Source organism: Physeter macrocephalus, chromosome 7 (assembly GCF_002837175.3).
Source record: "Physeter macrocephalus isolate SW-GA chromosome 7, ASM283717v5, whole genome shotgun sequence".
In the NCBI taxonomy this organism is placed as follows: Eukaryota; Metazoa; Chordata; class Mammalia; order Artiodactyla; family Physeteridae; genus Physeter; species Physeter macrocephalus.
Genome location: NC_041220.1, coordinates 66750366 through 66774729, shown reverse-complemented (window position 1 = coordinate 66774729; position 24364 = coordinate 66750366). Strand labels below are relative to the sequence as shown.

The 24364-nt window shown below is 39.7% G+C and overlaps 1 protein-coding gene across 2 annotated transcripts in view; it reads left to right on the top strand.

The window, feature by feature from the left end:
• Positions 1 to 24364, top strand: part of SCARB2 (scavenger receptor class B member 2) — a 74054-nt gene that overhangs the window by 29787 nt on the left and 19903 nt on the right. For both annotated transcript variants that reach the window (XM_007125049.3, XM_007125050.4), the window contains exons 3-5: positions 13823 to 13970; positions 15067 to 15255; positions 20676 to 20767. In XM_007125049.3, coding sequence (XP_007125111.1) covers positions 13823 to 13970; positions 15067 to 15255; positions 20676 to 20767 — 429 coding nt within the window. The remainder of the gene's footprint in view (positions 1 to 13822; positions 13971 to 15066; positions 15256 to 20675; positions 20768 to 24364) is intronic.

The following is a 24364-nucleotide window of genomic DNA, read 5'->3' as shown; positions in this document are numbered from 1 at the left end:
GCACTGCAGCAAAGAGTAGCCCCCGCTTGCTGCAACTAGAGAAAGCCTGCGTGCAGCAACGAAGACCCAAAGCAGCCAAATATAAATAAATTTTAAAAATTAAGATCTTTAAAAAAAATTAATTAAAAAATAAAAATAAACATGCCCTTTTATGGAAAAATTTTCAGTGTGACACAAAACATTTATTAATGGTGCTAAATATTTTTAATTTCTCTGTAAAAGGAAGCCTATTTTCAGTAATCAGTTTTTCAGTATCTTTATTTGGGAATGATCTAGATATTTAGTACATTTCCATCATTTAACTTAGCAAAACTCTAAACTTTCAAGTTACCAAAAATCTGGAGAAACTATTTTTAAGTAGACATATCATAAAACATAATAATTCTTAAACAGTACACTAAATGGCTCTTATCCCATTTATATCTATTTAACTCATTTGTTTCCAACAATTATATTTAGATTACCCATGAAAACTTCAGGAGACATTAGACCAAGTCAGCCATCATTCCAAGCTATTTTTCTTGCTGATAAATTTTAAAACAGAAATAATATGCACATATTTGACTAGGTTCAATAAAAGTAAGACATGTCTATTAATTAAACCAACAAACTTAAACTTTAAACCAAATATTAATTTAATATTGAATATTTCCCAGATCACATGAACTTGAGATTCATTTGGGTTAGTTTCTATTACATTCAAAAATATTTAATTTCTAAGTCTTACTTTTAAGTCAGTTAAATAGGGCTCCTTTATAAATTAATATCGATGATACTGTCTGGAGGTAGAGACATATCTATAATGTACACACAGACATAGACATAACCAGAGATCTCATAACTTCATTTTATAACTTAGTCGTGAATCAGGTATTACAATATAAACTTACTAGTTTATAAATAACAGTTGGCGTAAGTGAAATTTATTTGCTTAGATGACTTAGCCTTTTTACAAAGACAGTTGCTTTCAATTCCCCAAAGAACTGGTCTGCCTAAATGATATCAAATGATTGATTTGTGCAACTACATTTTCTTTAATTTGCTTTTTTATATCAATGAGAAGATTTCCAGCTAAACTGGGAATTAGGAGTTCTATGTTCTGGAACTTTAGGGTTCATTTTATCATGCCTTCAAAAGTTTGCACAAAGCATTCAACAAAGGCCCTCTTTCTGAGTGCACAAGTCAAACCCAGACCAATTTACCCTAGGGCAAAAAGAAGTCTCCACTATTGCTTTATTAGGCCCTGAATATTAGCCCCCAGTTTTTGTTTCATATTGTGCGGGCTCAGATAACTCTGTTTCCTTTAGTATGTTTAATTAATACTGCCTTAGGGGCAGATTTATATGCTCTGTATTATAATACCAAGCAGGAGAAGCATTCCCCAGTGAGACATAATGTCTATCCCACAGTATAATCAGGCAAAAGAGATGAAACCATCTCACATAAAGCCCATTCAAATATGCCAATTTTTAAAAAAAATTTATTTTTGCCATGCCAATTTTTTTTTTAAATTTATTTTTGCCTGCGTTGGGTCTTTGTTGCTGTGTGCAGGCTTTCTCTAGTTGTGGCAGGCGGGGGCTACTCTTCATTGCGTTGCACGGGCTTCTCACTGCGGTGGCTTCTCTTGTTGAGGAGCATGGGCTCTAGGTACACGGGCTTCAGCAGTTGTGGCACACAGGCTCAGTAGTTGTGGCTCGCGGGCTGCAGAGCGCAGGCTCAGCAGTTGTAGCGCACATGCTTAGTTGCTCTGCAGCATGTGGGATCTTCCCGGACCAGGGATTGAACCCGTGTCCCCTACATTGGCAGGCAGATTCTTATCCACTGCGCTACCAGGAAAGCCCCAAAATACACCAGTTTTTTAAAAATAAATTTTTATCTCAATTCTATCAACTCTTATACCTTTAACTTTAGCCAAGTGACCCAGGCCCTTTTGTCAATCTTTAACTTGATTAATTGGCCTAACTGTTGCCTCAAGCAACTGCTGGTTAGGTATCTTAGTATAATTTTATTCCAGCCTTAAAAAAAATTTTTTTTTTAACTGGGCCAAATAAACCAGACTTGTTTGGGGCCCTTTAATGTTGGGGGGACCAATAGGAGGTCTCTTTGGCCCATTCAACTTTAGGTAATGTTGTATCAAAGCCTTTGGGTTTTTTGTTTGTTTTATTTTGTTTTTTGGCCGCGCTGTGCGACTTGCGGGATCTTAGTTCCCTGACCAGGGATTGAACCTGGGCCCTCGGCAGTGAAAGCACGGAGTCCCAACCATTGGACCACCAGGGAATTCCCTGAAGCCTTTGTTTTAGTCTCATCAATGTCCATTTTATTTATCTCAGTTTTAAATCACCATCTAAAGATTTCTATCCTGCTGGGACGAGTCCCTTTAAAATTTCCACCTTGTTGGGAAGTAGTCTCTTGACTTTCCCCTCAGCATTTCCTATTCCCTTGTTAATCAACCTGATTAACATTAATTAACCTGATGTTTTTATTAGTATCCTAAGACCCATCAAGGGAAAGCCAAGACTACAAATAAGGCTTCCCAAATCGTTTTGTTTTATTTTGTTTTAAACTACGGTAATTCTTAAGGTTAGAATCTTAAGAATTCCCATAGTTTATTCAGAGGTTGTTAATAAACCTCTGTATCTATCTACCTTTTAATTTGCTCTTTTCATAGGTACCAATAAAACAGCTATTTATAATGAGAACTCTCTAAAAATTTACCAATTTAGAAGTTTCTTCACCTTAAAGGATCCATTGTCTGGCCATTGATGCGTAGTTATCTTAATAGTGATAACCAGTAAGATGCAACAGGCACCCGCAACAAGAGAGGGCAAAGGATGCAGCCTTCGGAAGATCCAGAAAGTTTACTCCAAAAAATAGTCTAAGAAAATAAAGGCCTTTGTTGTACAGGTGGACACAACAAAGGTTGAGAAGACAAAGGTCCCTTATGAACTGGGACCCCTTATGACGAATTTTCCTGAGAGCTGGCACAGCCAGACGAAAAGACTGTTTGGAATCCCAGTCTATTTGAGGGGCTTTCAAATGTACATCATATGTGTACTTTCCTGATGGCCGACACTGTGCTCTCAAAACACAGAACAAAATGCCTAAGATGATCAGGTAGAACATTTACATCTCAAAGGCATAGAGAGAGAAATGCAAGTTCCTCCTAAGTCCTAAGAGGGCTTTTGTTCCTTTAAGGTCAGAAATCTGAAAAGATATTTTATCAAGCTGGCTTTCTCTAACTGGGTATGCAAAAACCAGTTTTGGAATGTCAAAAAGAGCCCCATCTCAGCCATTTTTGGGGTGAGACTTCCTTAGTTCTCACTTAACTACTTGCAAGTATAAATTCTGTACATTCCTAAACCTGGCTGGGTTTTAGTTGTTAGTTGGAGGTTGGCTTTCTGATACCCCTCATTTCTCTGTTTGAGAAACTGTTTCCTATTTTAAAGTTGAATTTGTCAGGAATAAAATTTACTAATGAAATTGTGTGATGGGCAACGTGCTGCTTTGTGAGCTTAACCCCTCTAGGTGTTACCCTAGAGTCACTTCTGCTCTTCTACATGTCTCTTCTTAAACCACCGTTGGTGCTGGGATCAGTGAGTGGCCAAGTCTCATACATGGTCCCCAGACAAGCACGTTTTAAACTAATGAGTGGGTTTCCTTATGAGACTCTGCTTCCATCACTCCTATAAATTTCTTAGTTGCCTGAGAAAGCCATAACTGACCGGGAGAAGCCAGGGACAACTCTTCCTCCGAGCAAAGCTTTCATGTGATATCTTCACTTTTATCCTGACAGAGTCTGTTAAGGTAGCCAAATTGAGGAAGGATGTCAGGTCAGCCCCCTACTTAATCACCTAGTCCAAGCCTCCTTAGGGTCTTTCAGCTGAGCAAAATCATCCCAGTGTTTCTCCCCTGAGGGTAACCTCAGTGTCTTTCAGTTGAGCAAATATAGGCACCTCTTCTGGAACCTAAGTTCAAGGATAACCTACTCCGCATAGTGAGGAGTTTAACAACCTCTGAATAAACTCCGGATCTTCAGCTAAGAGTGGGAGATCCGGTACCAAGAGAGACTCACTTAAATTTGTCTGGACTCATTGAGGAGGCAGACTGGCTGGCACAGGGGGCCCTGCTGGTGTCAAGGCTCTGGATCCTTGTAGAAATCAGGTGAAGGAAAGAAATCTGCTCTGGGTCTTCATGGTTGCCAAAACTGCTGACAAAAAAAAGAAAAAAAAGGCACAACATAAGAGCTGTGAGTTGAGTTTAGTCTTACTGAGGACTATAGCCCAGGAGACAGCCTTTCAGATAGCTCTGAGAAACTGTCCCAAAGAGGTAAGGGAGGGGCCAGGATGTATGTGAACTTTTTTGCTGGAAAGAAACACATAGTTGAACATCAAAAAATTACTGCCCATCACAAAGAATAGACATTTCAAGTTAATGATTTAAGTAGTTTTCTATGTATGGGAAGATGCAAGAATCTAGGGTCATTGAAATATTTCCTTAGATATGAACCTTGACTATCTAGGGGCTGATATCCAAAGCACAAAATGCTTCCTGTTTTTCTCCATCCTGAATTCCCGTCAGGCTCACTGTCGGTGGGCTACTGCAGTGGCTAATGGCTTGATCTTTGTGGAACTGTAATTGCAGGCAACATTTTTTTTTCTTTACGTGAGCCACATATGTAATTTAAAATTTTCTAAGGAGTCACATTAAAAAAAAAGTAAAAAGAAACAGGAGAAATTAATTTGAATATTTCATTTACCTCCAAACTACTTAAAATAGTATCATTTAAACATGTAATCAGTATTCAGAATTATTAACAAGGCACTTTGCATTCTTTTTTTCATATGAAGTCTTTGAAATCCATGTGTATTTTACATTATAGCACGTTGAATTTAGGACTAAGCACTTTTCAAGTGTGTAATAGCCTCGTGTGGCTAGTGGCTACCATAGTGGACAGAACGGTTCTAACCAAACTCCAATTAATTTTGTAGCCCTAGACACCCTACCCTGTCAGTAAGCATGCCGTTCCCTCAGTCAAGAAGGAACTCTTTACCACCTCTCTCCGTTCTCCCCTAGATTTTCCCTGACTTGAATGCACTCTGCCTGGTATGTGATAAAATGAAAGGAAAGAACCAAATCCTTTCATCTCCGAATATCCAGTGTCCAGTGAATATTTATAGAATAAATGAATGAAACGTCCTCAGCCATGGTTTAAATCCACAGGACACAGGTTGCTCAGCTGGAACCCCAGGACTGAATCAGGGAAACCCAGGACCCAAGAACAGGTTCAGGAAAGGGGAATAGGGTACTGAAAATGAGTGACTTTGTTTAGGAACGGCTACTCACATGTGCGTTACAAACTGCTAAGTGTTCCTCTTGGGGATGAGTGGGTTGTGAACTGGGATTTGTAGGAAAACCTGGCTTTTTAGGGAGACCTACAGCCCCTCTAATGGGTCTTTTGTAATCATTTGGTGGATCTGATCTCTGTCACTTGTGACTTAATTATGCTATTGTTTAGCTACACGGGGAAGACAGAACATTCCAGTAGCTCTGCCCCAGTATTTGATAGTCCCGCGGTTTCCCTCCAGACTGAGTCAACTGTGTGCGTGCAAAGAAGGGGAGGGCATGCGGCCCCCCATTGGTCAGTGTGGACTGGCCTGGGGTGGGAGTCTCTGAGATGGGGAGGCCACGCTGGGCAGTGCAGGGCCTGATTGATTGGACACACAATTTACAGTGGCACATTCCCCATGACTTTCACGTATTCATGAGTTCAGAATATTAGTGTTTTTGGAAAAAGATGGTGGAAGTTCCACATGTAGATAAAAAACCAGTCAGTCTGGTTTAAGGAATGTAGTGCGTTATTTACATTTTTATTAAGCTGCGGATGGAGCAGCCCTGGAATAGGTCTGTTGACACAAAGCTAATTTGCCTCCTGATCCTGTTCCTTAGTGACCAACTTGCCTAAAATTGTGTATCCAATGGCTTCTGCAACCTTTTTGAGATTTTTCATTTTGTCCGGTTTCTTTTTCTATTTTGCCTACTATATAGCATTTCAGGAATTGTTTTTTTAATTAATTTGTCCAAGGGCTCTATCAACTAACTTTCATGTTTCTAACATGTACATGTATTTGCTGAATTTACAATATCCCATTAAACATCTTCTCCTTGACTTTCTTCGTTTTGCTGTTTGGATTGCTAATTTCTTTTATAAGGTCTTATTACTGCTTTGATAGTAAGGAAAAAGATGTGAGGGACAAATATTTCATAAGTGTTTTAAAATTATTATTCACTGACCATTAAGTAATACTGGATTATAAAGTAATCAACATGTACAATATCATATATAGCATTACCTTTAAAAGAGTAAAATATATTTTATATTATAAAAATAATATATATAAGCAGCAAAGATAAAGTTGAAAGTACAGGAAAGTAAAATAAGAAAACTACTGCTACCCTCCATGGTTTCACTGTCTCAAAGATAACCAGTGCTAATGGATAGATTCTCAGTCATTTTCGCATGGTTGTGTTTTACTTTTACATGGTTATACTGTATATACTTATGCATGTTCATGTACATACGTGTATATTCTACTCAATATTACATCAGAGGTATTTTCCCATGTATGTGTTAGTCATTATACAAATATGTTTTCGTGATGATAATATTCAAGAGATAGAGGAAATATATTATTACTATACTTAACCACTCCCTTCTTCTTGGATATGTCTATCAGTTCTCATTCCATCCTTTGATTACCACATGGATTAAATGTTCTCCTCATGTTTGCCAACCGATTGTGTTTCCACATTCTTAGTTCTTGTCCTTTGCCAGTTTGCCTGTCTGGGTTCCGGCGTGTTCATGCCACTCCGTAAGCTTTTTATATAGTAACGATGTTAACCCTGTGTCACAATTGTGGCAACTGTTTCTCTATTGTTTGCATTTTTAATTTTAAAATTTATATGTAACCAAATCTATTCGTTAATGAACTTTTCTATCATCTCTGAGTTTAAAAAGTCCCACTTCCTTCAAAGGTTTGATATTCAAGTCTATTTTCTTGTAGTTCTCTTTTTTTCACATTTAATTTCTTATGGATCTAATTGTCTCCTTACAATTTAGCCAAGATAGGAACTTAGTTTAAAGTTTCAAATGCTGTACTGTTATTCCTTTGGTCCTTTACTCAACTCTGAGCCAAGCTATATATATATATATATATATATATTTTATTTTTAAATACCAAAGAGATGGTAGAAAAAATTTAAATGCCATGGTTTTTGTTTCCGTTATTGTAAGAGGATGCTTATCTCTTTTTCTAAACCTGACTCACTCTACTCTGATAGGACCGTTTTTCTCAAAATAGAAACAGAAATACCTTTAGATAAATCAGTTTTTTAAAAAATCAAAAGTGAGGAAAATAGAAAAAGATCTGCTTCTTATCCTGTACAAGAAGGTGGCGACCAGGTGGGTTTTAAATGCATGTGGAGTCCTGGGTGAGCCAGCAGGGTCAGGGTAACACTTGGAGGACGGGGGACCATTTCCATCTTCAGCAGTGAAGCTGTTTCTTATACATCGCCAACAAACATGGGCCACCGCCCACCCGCTACCCAGTGCTTTTTCTCCGAGTCCTGCTCTGGACTCTGGGTTTTCAGTCTTTCTCCTAGTTGACAAGGCAGTGGTGATAGAAAGTTCAGCAGCCCGCTGTTCAGACTCCGCCTTTGACCGGCTTTCCTGCTCTGCCCTCTCTTCTGGGTCGTCCCATGCACTCTGACTGCACTTCACTTCCCTGCCATGCCCCAAGCTGCAGACTGCTCCTTTTTTTAAACATACGCAAAGTTGGAAGAAGCTTTTTATTTATTTATTTATCTATTTTGGCTGCATTGGGCCTTCATTGCTGCACGTGGGCCCTCTCTAGCTGCGGCGAGTGGGGGCTACTCTTCGCTGCGGTGCGTGGGCCTCTCACCGCAGCGGCCTCCCCTGCTGCGGAGCACGGGCTCTGTAGTTGTGGCGCCTGGGCTCAGCAGTTGTGGCTCACGGGCTCCAGAGCGCAAGCCCAGCAGCTGCGGCATACGGGCCTACCTGCTCCGCGGCATGTGAGATCCTCCCGGTACAGGGGTCGAACCCGTGTCCCCTGCATCGGCAGGCGGACTCCTAACCACTGCGCCACCAGGGAAGTCCAGGCTGCTCTTTCTAAACCGCCTCTGCAGTGCATCATCCTCTGCCCCACCAGTTTTCTCACCCTCCACTTAGGAAACACATCCTGTGCTGTCATGTGATGCTGCCTGCCTTGCTCTCCCTCTGCCTCTGTCTGGAAGCCCCTCCACCCTCCCACCCCCAGGAAGCCTACTCCTTCCAGAACCAAGGGTGCTCCTGCCTGGTGTTCCCTCAGGACACCCATTCCAGTTGCCCAGCCCCCCTGCCCCCGACCTAGCCCCTTGGGGTCAGCTTCAGAGCTCTTTCTACATGTGAGGTAGCCCTTTAAACAGCAGCCTGCTCTGCTCTGCTGTGGATTCTTCGAGGATAGGACCCAGGTCTTAGCATCTCTCCATCTCAAGAACTTAGCACAAGCCCCCTCCTACATGATATTAGTAGCTAATGTTTCCTAAAGCACTTAGTATGTGCCAGGTAGTGTTCTAACTGGATGACAAGCTTATGTGGATTTAATTCTCACAACAACCCTACAAGGAAGGGATGCTGTTATTTCCATTTTACAGATGAGGAAACTGAGGCACAGAAGTTAGTAACGGATGAAGCCAGGATTGAATGCAAAGCCTGACAGTCAGATCTCAACCCAGACTCTACCCAGTGTGTTCAGTCACTTCTTATAGGAATCCTCAACAGAGAGCATTGGGTGAATGGAGAACAGAAATGACTTGGGACATTGGATTATATGGTGGTATTGAATGTATCTAATTTATCCAACACCTCTGAGGAATTAGATATTGCAGAGATGTTAGTTTTCCAATTGATTAAAATTATTCCTTTTGGTTTCCTTATCTCAGGCGTATTTTTTGCCTTCTGTGATGGTGAGATTTTGCCTAAACATTCAGGAGATTAAAAATTCCTTTTTGTTTTAAAAAGTAAGAACTTCTTTTAAAAAAAGATTTTAGATATCTGTAAAATCGATTATGAATTTTCCTGCCAGATTAAATAGTTCATGGGGCATAATCAACCTTTTCTTAGTGACTAGGGCTATTATCATTGTGATTAACAAATAGTAAACTGTATTCTGAGCCTGTGATGTCCTGGGGCATTTGACATCAATCAGTAGGATTAATTAGTATCTACTAAGTACCAGGGACTATACCAGGCTCTTTCAATTGTCTAGGCCTGCGATTTTGCTTTGCCTTTTTTTTAATTTTGTTTCTATTTCTGGAAGCTTCTTTGGTCTTCTCCTATACAGTAAAGCAGTAATCCATCACTTCTTGCTCTCAGTGTGCTGTTCACCAGGACAGCGCCCTGCCTCTTTGACTATGGTTGATCAGCTATGGGGAGATTTGGGTAACAAGACTTGTTGCTCTTGTTACTAAACTCCCTCTCCTTTTGCTGTGACCTCTTTAGGGTCACCAGAGTGACAGGAGTGCTTGGAAGGGGAAGACTTTTGGGTCTCCTCTGACTGTCACATGTTGTTTTGAGAGGGAGGTCCCTTGCCATCCCTTCCCTCTTTTTTCCTGGCCTCTGCAGAGCTGGAGGCCACTCCTGGCAGCCCTGTGGCACTGTCTTCCTTCAGTTAGATGGCTCAGCAAAGGCTGTGTGTCGGTCATGGCTGAGGATGGCTGGTGGCTGGGGGAAGTCACCTGGTTAGCTGTGAGTGACCTGACATGAACCCTTTGTGCCTGCCAAGGGAATGAAATGCTTTTGTGGTTCGGGAACCCTTGGCTTTGACTTTCTGAAGTTTATTGAGAAACCAAGTCAAGTTACGAGGCAGAAAGCGATTGGAACATCCATGTGCAATTTCCCTTTAAAACATCAGGTTCTTACAGGGTAAGCAATAAAGAAAACATTTTAAAAGTCATCTTCAAAATCAGTAAACATACATAGACATAAACGAAGCAGGCTCTAGACTTGGAATTACTCAGGCCTCTAGGTGTATGACCTAAGGCTCAGTGAAAACAACAAAAAGTCTTGGGAAGGTCATCGATTTTCGTCATCAGTTTGAAAACTTGGCCGTGTTGGTCCCTGGCTTCTGAATCTGTGCTGAATCCCAGCTCTTGACTGCCTGGCCCAGCTTTCTGTGAGTGCAAGGAAACTGGCGTTCACCCTGGGGTCGCTTTTTCTACTTCTAGTTCCCTGGTGGTCAGCAGGGCCAAGCTGGGATCCTGGGCCCGGATTATACACAGCTTCTCCTGGAGCAGTCTGTCCTTTCGCCTTGCCTGCAGGGCGGCTCTGGGACTAGAGAGGGGGCCCGGCCCTCTCTGCAGGCACCTGCCTGCCTTGGCTCAGGCAGGGATTTGCCTTTGAAATTTCTTATTTTTCCTCCAGCTTCTAACAAATCCCTTTGCATTCACTTAGGTGTAGACTCAAGGAAGACCTTGGACAGGAAGTCAGGCTACCAAGAGTCTAAACCTGGGTCTGACACTTCTCGGTTAGTCCTGGGCAAGTTATGTTAGCTGAATCTCTGTTTCCTCATGGGTTATGATTTCTCTATGAGAAGGTTTTTGGTTGCAAGCCAGAGAAACCTCTAATTTAAGTAAAAAGAGCATGTTTTGGAAGGCTATAAAGTGGGTTACAGATTCCAAGGAAACCTGTAAAGAAGAAAGGGTCAGGGGCCAGGGAAGCTTTAAAGACCCAAGTCACAGGAGCCCATGGGTCCTCATCTGTGCGTCCTGGGAGAAAACGTCTGTCTACTGTGTTTTCCATCCTGAGGCTCTGTGCTCAGGATTCCGGGGCCAAGGAAAATGAGTTGGATAGCACACCACTGCCCGGTGCAGGAGAGGAAAGAAAATGAGGGGCTTTTTTTTTTTTTTTTTTTTTTTTTGCGGTAGGCGGGCCTCTCACCGTTGTGGCCTCTCCCGGTTGCGGAGCACAGGCTCCGGACGCGCAGGCTCAGCGGCCATGGCACACGGGTCCAGCCGCTCCGCGGCACGTGGGATCCTCCCGGACCGGGACACGAACCCGCGTGCCCTGCGTCGGCAGGCGGACTCCCAACACCTGCGCCACCAGGGAAGCCCAAATGAGGGGCTTTGACCATCAGAAAGGGGAGTGAGTATCTAACAACCAAACGTCCAGTGCAAACACCCCGAACTGCAAACTGCACAAGGCTCTTAAGTATTTGTACGTATTCCTCGCAAACTGGAAGGGCGTGGACTTTTTTTCTCTCATACTTATTTAGATTTGGCAATTGCTAGAGGCACTCATAGGTTTCATCCTACAGACATTTAGTAAGCACCTACTAGGAGAGACCATCTGATTCAGAGAGAACACTAGGCAAGAATTAGAAGACTTGAGCTTAGGTTCTGACTCTTCCACTGCCCAGTGTCCCCATCTGTAAAAGATGGACGAAAATACTTGCTCCGTGTGTGCCACAGGCTTGTTAGAAAGATTAAATGATATCAAATGGCATAGTGTGATCAAACCCTTGGAAGAGCTGTACAAGTGTCAGATGTTTATATTACTGTGTGTAGCTTGGTGCTAAGTACTAGAGAAGAACGAAGACTCATCTGCTTTTATGTATAGGTATGCATTTGTTTATTGTTTGCTTGTCTATTTTTATTTTAAAATCTAGAAAAGATTTGAGGCATACAAGTTTCTTAAGCTTACTTGAAATCTACCTAAGGCTTCAAGGTAATTTCTTCACAATCTAAATGACGTCGCTAAGCATTTTATAACTGAGTGCCAGGCTCCATGGGTGTTCAGGGATGAGAAACCCCACGTGTGGCTGTGGTTGGGAAAGGCCTCCGGAGGAGGTGGTAGCCCCACTGCCTAATGCCTTCATACCTTTGTCTAAATTAGCTCTGTTCAATCGAAATATAATGTGAATCACATATGTCATTCCAGATTTTTCTAGCAGCCACATTAAAAAAAAAAGAAACAGATGCAATTAGTTTTAATATATATTTTTAGTTTACTCATTCTGTCTAAAATAGTATCATTTCTGAATGGATAAAGAAGATATGATAGGGCTTCCCTGGTGGCTCAAGTGGTTGCAAGTCCACCTGCCGATGCAGGGGACATGGGTTCGTGCCCTGGTCCGGGAAGATCCCACATGCCGCGGAGCAGCTAGGCCCATGAGCTGTGCTCCACAACGGGAGAGGCCACAACAGTGAGAGGCCCGCGTACCACAAAAAAAAAAAAAAGAAAAAAAAAAAAGATATGGTACACACACACACACACACACACACACACACACACACACACACACACACTGGAATACTACTCAGCCATAAAAAAGAACAACATTTTGTCATTTGCAGCAGCATGCATGGACTTGGAGAGCATTATGCTAAGTGAAATAAGTCAGAGAAAGACAAATACTGTATGATATCACTCATCTGCAGAATCTAAAAAATAAAACAAACTAGTGAATATAACACAAAAGACTCATGGATATAAAGAACAAGCTAGCGGTTACCAGCAGGGAGAGGGAAGCGGGGAGGGGCCTTATAGGGGCCGGGGAGTAAGAGGTACAAACTATTAGGTATAAAATAAGCTATAGGGATATATTGTACAACACGGGGAATATAGCCAATATTTTATAATAACTATAAGTGGAGTATAACCTTTAAAAATTGTGAATCACTGTATTGTACTGTATACCTATAACTTATATAATATTGTAGAGCAACTTGCTTCAATTTAAAAAGTAAATAAAATAGTATCATTTCAACATGTAATCAATATAAAAAAGTTGAGATATTTTACATTCTTTTTTTTTTACTGGTTTTGAAATCTGGTGGTATTTTACCCTTACAACACATCTCAGTTCCAATTAGCCACAGTTCAAGGGTTCAGTAGACACAGGGCTACCAGGTGAGACAACACAGCCCTTGATGAAACAAGAAGAACAGGTAAGCGGCAGAGAAGGAATAGACATGGCAATTTAGTGACCATCTACTATGGACCAGGCAGGCTCAGGACTGACATGAGGCATTTGATGGACAAAACATCCGTCCTGTTTTTATGTAAAATTTTGATATTTTGTTCATCATGAATTTTTAGCATTAATTTTGATCTTTTAAAATTGCATTAAAGTATTATTTATTTTGACTACTGAGTGTTTGGGCACCTCTTACATTTTGTACCCAAGGCAGGTGCATCACTTCCCTCACCCTAGTCTCAGGCCTGGCACCAGACACTTCCTACCAACTTTGCTAATACCTCATTTGGGGGGCACTCACAGGCACCAAGCTGAAATGGATATCAAAACCAGGAGTGAACTCCTCTAATTTACTAAACCTTAGGCATTCGTTTTGTTAAATGGATTTTTAATTGAATTCAACTTAGAAATAAAAAGACATTGGTAAACACATTGAAATTGAAACTGAATCTATGAACTGAAAAATTTGAAAATATTTCGGGACCAAACTATAACCCAGGAGAGAGTTCACTGGCTTTGATTCCCTAGTTAAGGTGACCCTTGACCATTGCATTTCCCAAATTATGGGGGGAAAGAATGAAAACAACACTTTTTTTCCTCTCTCCGGGGCCTCATTTCCTTTCCACATTATAGCTTAAATCTCCAGTGTTTAGGGGGTCAGTATCTGCAGTCTCCCCCAATATGGGTTGTATTGGGAATGTTATATTGAAAATAACTTTGATGCTGAAAGAAAGGAAAAGTATTACTTAGTAAAGTGTTGCCTATTTTCAAACGAAATCCTCTTCTTTTAGGGAACTCAGAAGCAAAGAAGATATTCAATTTGGAGATAATGGAACAACAATATCTGCCGTGAGCAACAAGACCTATGTTTTTGAACGAGATAAATCTGTTGGCGACCCTAAAGTTGACTTACTTAGAACATTAAATATTCCTGCATTGGTAAGTAGGCATTTTAAATCTCATTATTGTGGATTTTAGAAGAAAGGAAAAAGCTAAGTTAAGGCCATTATGGTTTTACTTTTAGGAGCTATTAAGTTATATATGTGTGTGTGTGTGTGTGTGTGTGTGTGTGTGTGTGTGTGTATACATATATATATATTTTTAAATGTTTATATATATATGTGTGTGTGTATGTATATATTTATATTTTCCCCCCTTCTTTAAAGTTCGTTTCAGACTTTTTTTGAGGTCTTTCAAATGTGGTCTTTTCAAATAGTGACAAAATGTAAGTTTTAGGATTTTTTTCACAGTTTCTTCCTGTGTGTTCAGGATCAGCACTTGTGGATTTCGGAAGGTAGCTGATAATTTTTTAAATATTTATTTATCCCTTGTTTTGGTTCGGAAACTCTAGCAATAGAATTCGCATACTACTTCTTAATTTAGCTTTCTGTCTTGGACTTTTTAATTCTCAAAATATATATTGACTCCCCCCGCCCCCCGTCCCCTTTTCAAATAGCAGAGACTGGGCTGTTGATTACAGCCTAGCATGATTTATTGGGCTCTGTTTTTAATGGTAATTCCAGCTAATAAAAATACATGAGGCCCAGGAGACTTCTTCTGTCCCCTCTGAGGTTCCCACTCCAACTCCTGGGTGACCGCTACATATGCAGCTGGACACTTATGGTGGACCCAGGACCTGGAAAGTATTAGATCCCAGGTCTGGCCCTGCCCAGCTGGCTAGTGGGGCAGAGTTTATGGGGACCCAGCCTCTAACCCTGATCGGGAGGAAGATGGTGCCACCTTGTGGCTAAAGATGCCAATATATTGCAAGAGTTTTTCCCCTTCCGTGGTGTTGGGAGAACTCTTGAGAGTTGCGAGTGAGGATGCTAAGACGACAGTTACAAAATGTAATACTGAGAGAGGGCAATAACTGAAGAGTCTTATTCTTCACACTCAGCCAGAGAGGAGCTCTTTGGTTAACCTCTCAGCCGTTTGATCTCAACGTGTACATTTACGTTTGCAGCCCCCTTTGCTGAAGGGGCAGTAGGAGAGTGGGGTGGGGCCGCTGCTCTCTGAATGTGCTTGTGTTCCTCAGACCGCCATGGAATGGGCCCAGCTACCCTTTCTCCACGAGCTCATCGAGGCCCTGTTGAAGGCCTATCAGCAGAAGCTCTTTGTGACCCACACGGTGGATGAATTGCTCTGGGGCTACAAAGATGAGATCTTATCCCTCATCAACGTTTTCAAACCTGACATCTCTCCCTATTTTGGCCTGTTCTATGGGGTAAGTCAGTTTTTCTTTTCAGAGGTTCTTTGTTCAGCTGAGGAGGAGGGCATTCCAAGACAGATTTTATCTTCACTTTGGGTTTCTTCTAGGAGAAGACCAAAGTTGCTTGGAATTCTAGATCTCTTGTGGAGTATGTGAAACATAAGAAAGTGCTTTAGTAGGGAAAAAAAAACAACTTCTCCCACAATTTCAACCTGCTACCAGTGCTGACTTTGAATGAGTGTCACTATGAAAAATATATAGAGTGTGCTATGCCATTAATCAGGTGCAGTCTTTCAAAGTGTCATAAATTTCAGTGATCAGTGCCGAGTCTTGTTTTGATAACTTGGAGACTAGACCCATGGATCAGTCTGACAGAGGCAAATAAGAAACTAAATAGGGATGTGATAGTCCAGTAGGGGTGGGAGCTACTTACTAGATTTTTAGACATCTTATTTGTGAAGGAGGCTGGATAATTTGAAACTCTGTGTGTCCCTCGTCTATGATTTATTTTGTTTATAAGTGGAATTTTGTTTCATTTTTTGCAGATTTTATTTACTTTGGCTTGAACCCCAAAATATCAGCATTCAAGTAATTATTATTCAAAGCATATGTTATTGCTGCCTGAGCTTCAAAGGAATTAAAATTAAAAGCAATTCAAAATCCATCCCCCCCCACACACACACAAAAAAACTTGAGTAAAATGGATAGTTGGAAGGTTGGTAAATGACAAACTTAAACTCAGGAAGAGAGGCAGGTTCGGGACAGGATATGGAATTATGATGAATTTCCCCATCTTTAAATTTGTGGTTATTCTCTGGGTCTAACTACTGGAGAACTTCACCCTCATCATGTAATCTCTTAGCATCAGTTGCTTAGTGGTAATAATACTGCCCCTGTACCTTCAGGGATATATAAAACTTAAAAACTGTTCAACCGAAATGGTAAACAACTTTTAAATATTATTTTCGCAAGAGGAGGGTGGTCCTAGGAGTAGGGTCCCACCAACCCTAAATCCTTCACTCTGGGCAAGCAGACCCAATAGATGTTCCCTAGAAGCTTCCGTCTCACAGGAGCCAGCTTCCACAGGACCAGAGGAAGCACCGATTTCTTGTTAAGCTGTGACTAGACTTCCTTCTAGAAATAATTTCCGGGAAACGTCCTGCAGGAAGATACAAAGGTTTCCTTAAGCCCCCTTTGGTCCCAGTGGCTAGCATCCATCTGCCAAGTAGATCCCGTTCCTAATACCTCAGTATTTCTCTGATAACTTTCATTGTATAGCTTGCTTTTTGTTTTTACACTGACCTCATCAAACTTATAACTAATATCCTTAAATACCGGTTAAAAATGTAACTCACATTTACAGACAGATTTAAAAATTGGCACTTTTGCTTTCCCGTGGCAAGGATGTGTGGTTTTACTTTCTATTTTTTCTCTCTCTGCCTCTCCTTGCAAGCACCACTGTAGCTCTACAAGGCCCTGTTAGTGAAAAGCCCTGGCATCGCTCAGTTAGATTAGCACCTGGTGTAGATTTACCATATGCAGGAAAAGAGCATGAGACTTGGACTCAGAGGGCCTGGATTTGCATTCTGACTTTCTCGCTTAATAGCTATGGGACTTTCCTGAACCTCAGTTTCATCCTTTGTAACTTGAGGCTAAAGGTATCTACACTTCATAGTTTGCTTAGAATGGCCAAAGGAGAGTCCACAAAAGTGCTTTGCAAACTATAAGTTGCAACACATTTTAGGAACCATTATTCTTTTTCCCCTCCATGACTGGCTCAAAATAAAGACCCTGAATTAATATGAATGACTGGTATGTGTTTCCATTTTGGAGCCAAATAAACTGTCTCTAGTGTTGTTGGTAATAAGGCAAAAGTGTCTTTTGTTCAGTTTTTCTTCTGCTCTGGCCAATCCTGACTCTGTCTCCAGCAGCACAGAGGTCCATACTTGGGCCGTCATTCATTCAAGACCGGGACAGACCATGGGCTTCTGCACCTCCCTGGCACCTCCTGCTCTGTACCCGTCTGAGCCCGGTCTCAAATCTTTCCTTAATCCCAGTGGCGTCTGCCACATTCCCCTCTGATCCCCTAGGCCTTTGTGCCCGTTCCACCTGCTCCAATACACGTTGTGATGAAAAAAGAAAACCTTAGTTAAGGCCGTTGAACACTTTTCCTTCAAAGACTTTAATGATGAAGCAGCCAAACAATGAATGGTGCGGGACAGGGTGTGTGAATGAGAAGGATGAGGTAATGCAGACAGCGTGTTGGCACAGAGCTCCTGAGAACAAGGGACCTGGCTGAATATCAGGTGCTCTTATTTGCCTACTGGAAAGCCAATCAGCAAATCTTTCCCCGTTGATTTTAGGGTACCTCTGTTTTCCTTGGCATAAGAGAGTTCAAGCACCTCCCAGTGAGTGTGGGTTCTTGGATGTCTAAAGCGATGGTGGCTGGCGAGTATCCTTGAGAGGTCAGCCAGTCCAGCCAGTTGTACTGGGAGGATGGATTATGCATGCATTACGCTAGTGGTATGAATTTTGTCTTATTCTCAGAACATTTCTCAACCTCCTGCAGTAATATGTTCCTTGTATTCAACCCACAACCCTACTGCAGTAACACAAAACCTATTTATTCCTGCTTGTTCTCAAATAACAAAAGTTCTAGCAAGTAACAGGGAAGCATTGACATTCAGTGTCTGACTCTAGGGCCAATAACAGCTGGGGAGAACTCTTGGAGATACTCTGAAATATTTAAATGCTTAACCACTTAGCTTAACCCACATCTGAGTTCATTGGAGAACTTCAAGAAGTAACACAAGCATTTTTTTAAATTTGATGGTTCAGCATTTTTTTATGTGAATTTGCTTCTAAATTGTTGTACGTTCATGTTGTTGCCCTTAAAGAGGAGTCCTTTCTCATATCTTAAAGTCATGTAAAATTTCATATGTGGAACACAACATGACTATTATGTATGTAGACCATGTTGATGTATTGACATAGTTGGTGAAGTAGTGTTAAGTGACAAAAAGAAGAACCCAAGTAGGCAAAAATATTGAAAAGAGAATTCACAAAGGGTATGAATGTTTTTTTAAGGAAAATGACTGAACGAAAAAAGAGTTCAACCTCAGTGAATACAGAAATGCAAAAAGAGATAAGAAAGCCCTTTTTTGTTGATCCAATAAGCAAAGTTTAACAAAAGGCATTTGGGGAATGTAAACTGATTTATCTTGCTGTTTCCACTGGGTAACCTTGAGCAACTTGATACTATGTCTCAAAAGTTTAAAAAATGTTCATGTTCTTTTATCTGGCAATTTCACTTTTAGTGGTCTATTTAGAAAATAAAAGCACGGAAAAAGTTTTCAGTCATAAAGATATTCATACATTATTTATAGTAGCAAAACAATTCAAAACTAAATAGTCAATAATAAGAAAATGGTTAAATTATTGCCACATAATATTATGGAGTCATTAAGTTGTACCTAGGAAGAACTTTCGATAATTCAGTAAATATATTATACACATAAGTAAAGAAATTGTATATATGTATACACAATTGTATATATGTATAAAAATTGTGTATAGCAGATACTATATGTGTATGTTATATATATCTTAGTTCTATAAACAAATTTTGTGTAGAAAAAAGACTGAAAAGAAACAGACCAAAATACTAAAAAATAAATACATGTATGTCGCTTCTTGAAGTCCTCCGCTTAACTCAGATGTGGTCTAAACTAAGTGGTTAAGCATCTAAATGTTTCAGAGTACCCATGCTATTTCCCAGAAACCAAAGCTCCATCCCAGATGAAGAACTTGTAAGAATGTACAGTGTGTCTGTCTATGCCATTAAGAAGTGTAACTTGGAAAGAATATACAGCTCAAGAAAACTTTAATTGAAAAATGGGATTATATTAATACCACTTTTTTTCTATTCAAGTATAATTGGGTCCTGGCCCTGGATTTATGCTTTCTTATTTTTTAATTGAGATATAAGTCTCTTAACATAAAATTCACCATTTAAAATTGTACACTTCAGTGTTTTTTAGTATATTCACAAGGGTGTGCAACCACCAGCACTTTACAATTCCAGAGCATTTTAATCAGCCCTCCGCCCTGCAAAAAAACCACAACTTGTTAGTAGTCATTTCCATTGCCCCCTCCCACCAGTCCTGGTAACCACGAATCTACTTTCTATCTCTATGGATTTGCCTATTCTGGACATCCATATAAATGGAATGAAATCCATATGAAATCATATAATATATGATCTTTTGTGTCTGGCTTCTTTTATTTAGTATAATGTTTAGAAGATTTATCCATGTTGTAGCATGTATCAGCACTTCATTCCTTTTTATGGCTGAGTAATATTCCATTGTATGGATATACCACACTTTGTTTATCCATTCTTCAGTTGATGAATATTTGGTTTATTTCTACTTTCTGGCTACTATGAATAATGCTGCAAATGAACATTTGTGTACAAGTTTTTGTATGACCATTAGATATAAACCTTGGAGCGGGATTCTCTTGGGTATATCCATAGGAGTAGAATTTTGGAGTCATCGGGCAACATTATGTTTAACTTTTTGAGGAACTGCCAAACTGTATTCCACAGCAACTGCAACATTTTACATTCCTACCAGCAATGTAGGAAGGCTCTAGTTTCTCCACATCTTCACTAACACTTGTTCTTTTCCTTTTTTTTTAAATTGCCATCCTCATGGGTATGAAGTTGTATCTCATTGTGGTTTTGATTTGCATTTTTCTAATAACTGACAATATTGAGCATCTTTTCATGTACTTATTGGCTATTTGTATATTTTCTTTGGAGAAATGTCTCTTCAAATCCTTTGTCCATTATTTAATTGGGCTCATACTTTTTAAAACCATAAAGTAATAATATGGTTAATATGGGATTTAGCAAAATAGTTACTCTATTCCCTAGTTGTGGTTCAATCTCATGAGGCAATTAGGCCCAACTAGGGCAGTTTCATAAAGATTAAATGTGTTAGTTACTGTATCAGTTAGGGTTGTCTAGAAAGACACAATCAATGGAGATCTATATATCTGTTGAGGAATTTATATTAAGGAATTGTCTTATGCACTTGTGGGTCCTGGTAAGTGGCAAGTCTGAAATCCATAGGACAGGCCAGCAGGCTGGAAGCCCAGGCAGGATTTCTATGTTTCAGTCTTGAGGAGAGAACTCCTTTTTCTCCAGGAAACCTCAGACTTTGCTTTTAAAGCCTTCAACTGACTGAATGAGCCCACCCACATTATCAACAGTAATCTCCTTTACTGAAACCGAACTGATCACATCTACAAAATACAGCAACATCTAGAGTATTGTTTGACCAAACAACTGGGCACCATAGCCTAACCAAGTAAACACATGAAATGAACCATCACAGTTACCATAAATGACCATATTCACTTATTTTCAGAAAAATGGGACTAATGATGGAGACTATGTTTTTCTAACTGGAGAAGACAATTACCTTAACTTTTCCAAGATTGTGGAATGGAATGGAAAAACGTAAGTCTGATGATTTATTGGTGTAATTATTTTTTCAATTTTCATTTAATTGAATGTCCACTTCTGCTTTATTTCAAAAAAGTTTAGCACTATCATTTTTTGGATGAAAAATCTATAAATTAAAAAAATCTATAATTATGTAAAATATTCTATAATATAAATAATATAGTATAAATATGTAAAAATATTATCTTGTAAATCAAGATTGGGGTAAGGTACTTCACAAATTAAATATTAATGATAGGTAGGTTTCTTATAGTTAGTCATGAATCACAAGCCAATGAAGAGTTTTGCTCTTCCGCTTAGTCATTGAATGATATGTAGCTGCAGCACAAATACTTCTCAAATCACTGCTTGTTTTGGGGGAAGGAGAGAGGTTCTCTTTTTTATTTAATTTAGTGATTCTGCATTGTTTGTGTATTTTTTTTAAGATGAAATACATTTGAGTTCAGCATTATAGCATTTCAAAATATTTTTAATATTTATAATTTATAAACAAACTACCTCCAAATAGGGACTGAGGCAGCTTTCAATAAAGCCACACATTAAGCAGAATGATTTTTTTAAGTCATAGAAATTAGAAATCTTCGAGAGAAAAGGAGGCTAATTCTTCAGGAACTATGGTAAGAGGAATTTTGTTCTTGAACATTAAATTTACTTTGCAGCTTCCCAGAAATACAGGCAAGAAAACTGGTGTGTAATATTATCTGCACAACTTTTCTGTAAAGCAAAAACTATTTTTAAATTTATTTAAATTTTTTTTTTTTTTTTTTTCAAACTACCTCCAAATAGGGACTGAGGCAGCTTTCAATAAAGCCACACATTAAGCAGAATGATTTTTTTAAGTCATAGAAATTAGAAATCTTCGAGAGAAAAGGAGGCTAATTCTTCAGGAACTATGGTAAGAGGAGCCACACATTAAGCAGAATGATTTTTTTAAGTCATAGAAATTAGAAATCTTCGAGAGAAAAGGAGGCTAATTCTTCAGGAACTATGGTAAGAGGAGCCACACATAAAGCAGAATGATTTTTTTAAGTCATAGAAATTAGAAATCTTCGAGAGAAAAGGAGGCTAATTCTTCAGGAACTATGGTAAGAGGAATTTTGTTCTTGAACATTAAATTTACTTTGCAGCTTCCCAGAAATACAGGCAAGAAAACTGGTGTGTAATATTATCTGCACAACTTTTCTGTAAAGCAAAAACTGTTTTTAAATTTTGCATCGGCAGGCGGACGCGCAACCACTGCGCCACCAGGGAAGCCCTATTTAAATTTTTTTAAAACACACATATCCGGGTACATACACATACATTTGCGCATGCATGAGGGTGCACATGCGTGCACGCACACACATTCCCAAGGATATAAGAACCCTAAAAGAATATGAGAAACTGACAACAGTATTGCCTTTGGAGGGTTAACTAGATGACTGGGTACTGAGCTGGGAGGGAAATTTACTTGAAACAGAATATAGCTGGATTTTGATTTAAACCCAATCTGTTATTTTCTTTCCACATTTTCTTTCCATATTTTCTTTCTCCTTTTAATAGGAGAGTTTAATCCTTTTATATACATGTTGTAATTACTGATACATTTACGATATAATGATATATTATTTGATATATTTAGACCTATTTCGACATTATTTTTCACTCTTAGTTGGTTTATATCTATTCTACCCTTTGATTATATTTAACAATTTTTTTCTAACAGAATCTAAAGCTATCTATTATCTCTCTTCTTCAAATGAGACAATAACTTTACCCATTTCTTAATACCCACAACTTCTATGTTATTCTTGTCTACAACTTGTTTCACCTTCTTCGGAAGCCAAATATAAGTAAAATTTCATTATTTTTATAGTAAATAATTAAATATACCAACATAGTTTATTAATTTATTATTATTTTACCTTCTCACATCTTCCCCTTGGATTTAGTTGTCTTCTTGCTGAAGGTCATTAGTACAGTGGTTCTTAAACAGGGGCAATTTTGCTCTCTAGAGGACATTTGGTGATGCCTGGACACATTTTTGGTTGTCACAACTGGAGGTTGCTACTGGCATCTACTGGGTAGAGACCTGGGATGCTGTTAAACATCCTGCAGTGTACAGAACAGTCCCCCACAAAGAATTAATCAGGCTCAAAATGTTACTAGGTTGGGAAACACTCTATTAGTAGTTCCTTCAGTGAGGATCTGTGGGTGGTAAACTTTCTTAGACTTTGCATATTTAAAAATATCTTTATTGCACTTTCAGTTGTTAATGGTTTTAGTTGGGTATAGAATTCTAGGTTGACAGTTCAGAATTATGAAGATGTTACTCCACTGGGCTTTTTTTTTTTTTTTTGCGGTACGCGGGCCTCTCACTGTCGTGGCCTCTCCCATTGTGGAGCACAGATAGTAAATAATTAAATATACCAACATAGTTTATTAATTTATTATTATTTTACCTTCTCACATCTTCCCCTTGGATTTAGTTGTCTTCTTGCTGAAGGTCATTAGTACAGTGGTTCTTAAACAGGGGCAATTTTGCTCTCTAGAGGACATTTGGTGATGCCTGGACACATTTTTGGTTGTCACAACTGGAGGTTGCTACTGGCATCTACTGGGTAGAGACCTGGGATGCTGTTAAACATCCTGCAGTGTACAGAACAGTCCCCCACAAAGAATTAATCAGGCTCAAAATGTTACTAGGTTGGGAAACACTCTATTAGTAGTTCCTTCAGTGAGGATCTGTGGGTGGTAAACTTTCTTAGACTTTGCATATTTAAAAATATCTTTATTGCATTTTCAGTTGTTAATGGTTTTAGTTGGGTATAGAATTCTAGGTTGACAGTTCAAAATTATGAAGATGTTACTCCACTGGCTTTTTTTTTTTTTTTTTTGCGGAGTAGTTCCTTCAGTGAGGATCTGTGGGTGGTAAACTTTCTTAGACTTTGCATATTTAAAAATATCTTTATTGCACTTTCAGTTGTTAATGGTTTTAGTTGGGTATAGAATTCTAGGTTGACAGTTCAGAATTATGAAGATGTTACTCCACTGGCTTTTTTTTTTTTTTTTTGCGGTACGCGGGCCTCTCACTGTCGTGGCCTCTCCCGTTGTGGAGCACAGGCTCCGGACGCGCAGGCTCAGCGGCCATGGCTCACGGGCCCAGCCGCTCTGCGGCATGTGGGATCTTCCCAGACCGGGGCACGAACCCGGGTCCCCTGCATCGGCAGGCGGACTCTCAACCACTGAGCCACCAGGGAAGCCCCTCCACTGGCTTTTGATATATATCTTCTTCCTTGGCCTTTTGCAGCTTTACTGCAACATATCTAGATTTGAATTTATTTTATTTATTCTATTTGGCCTTTGGGGCATACTTTCAATCCAAGGTACCACATAGTCTTTATCCATTCATCTGTCAATGGACATTTAGGTTGTTTCCATGTCCTGGCTATTGTAAATAGTGCTGCATTGAACATTGGGACGCATGTGTTTTTTTTTTTTTTTTTTTTTTTTGGCGGTACGCGGGCCTTTCACTGTTGTGGCCTCTCCCATTGTGGAGAATAGGCTCCGGACGCGCAGGCTCGGTGGCCATGGCTCACGGGCCTAGCCGCT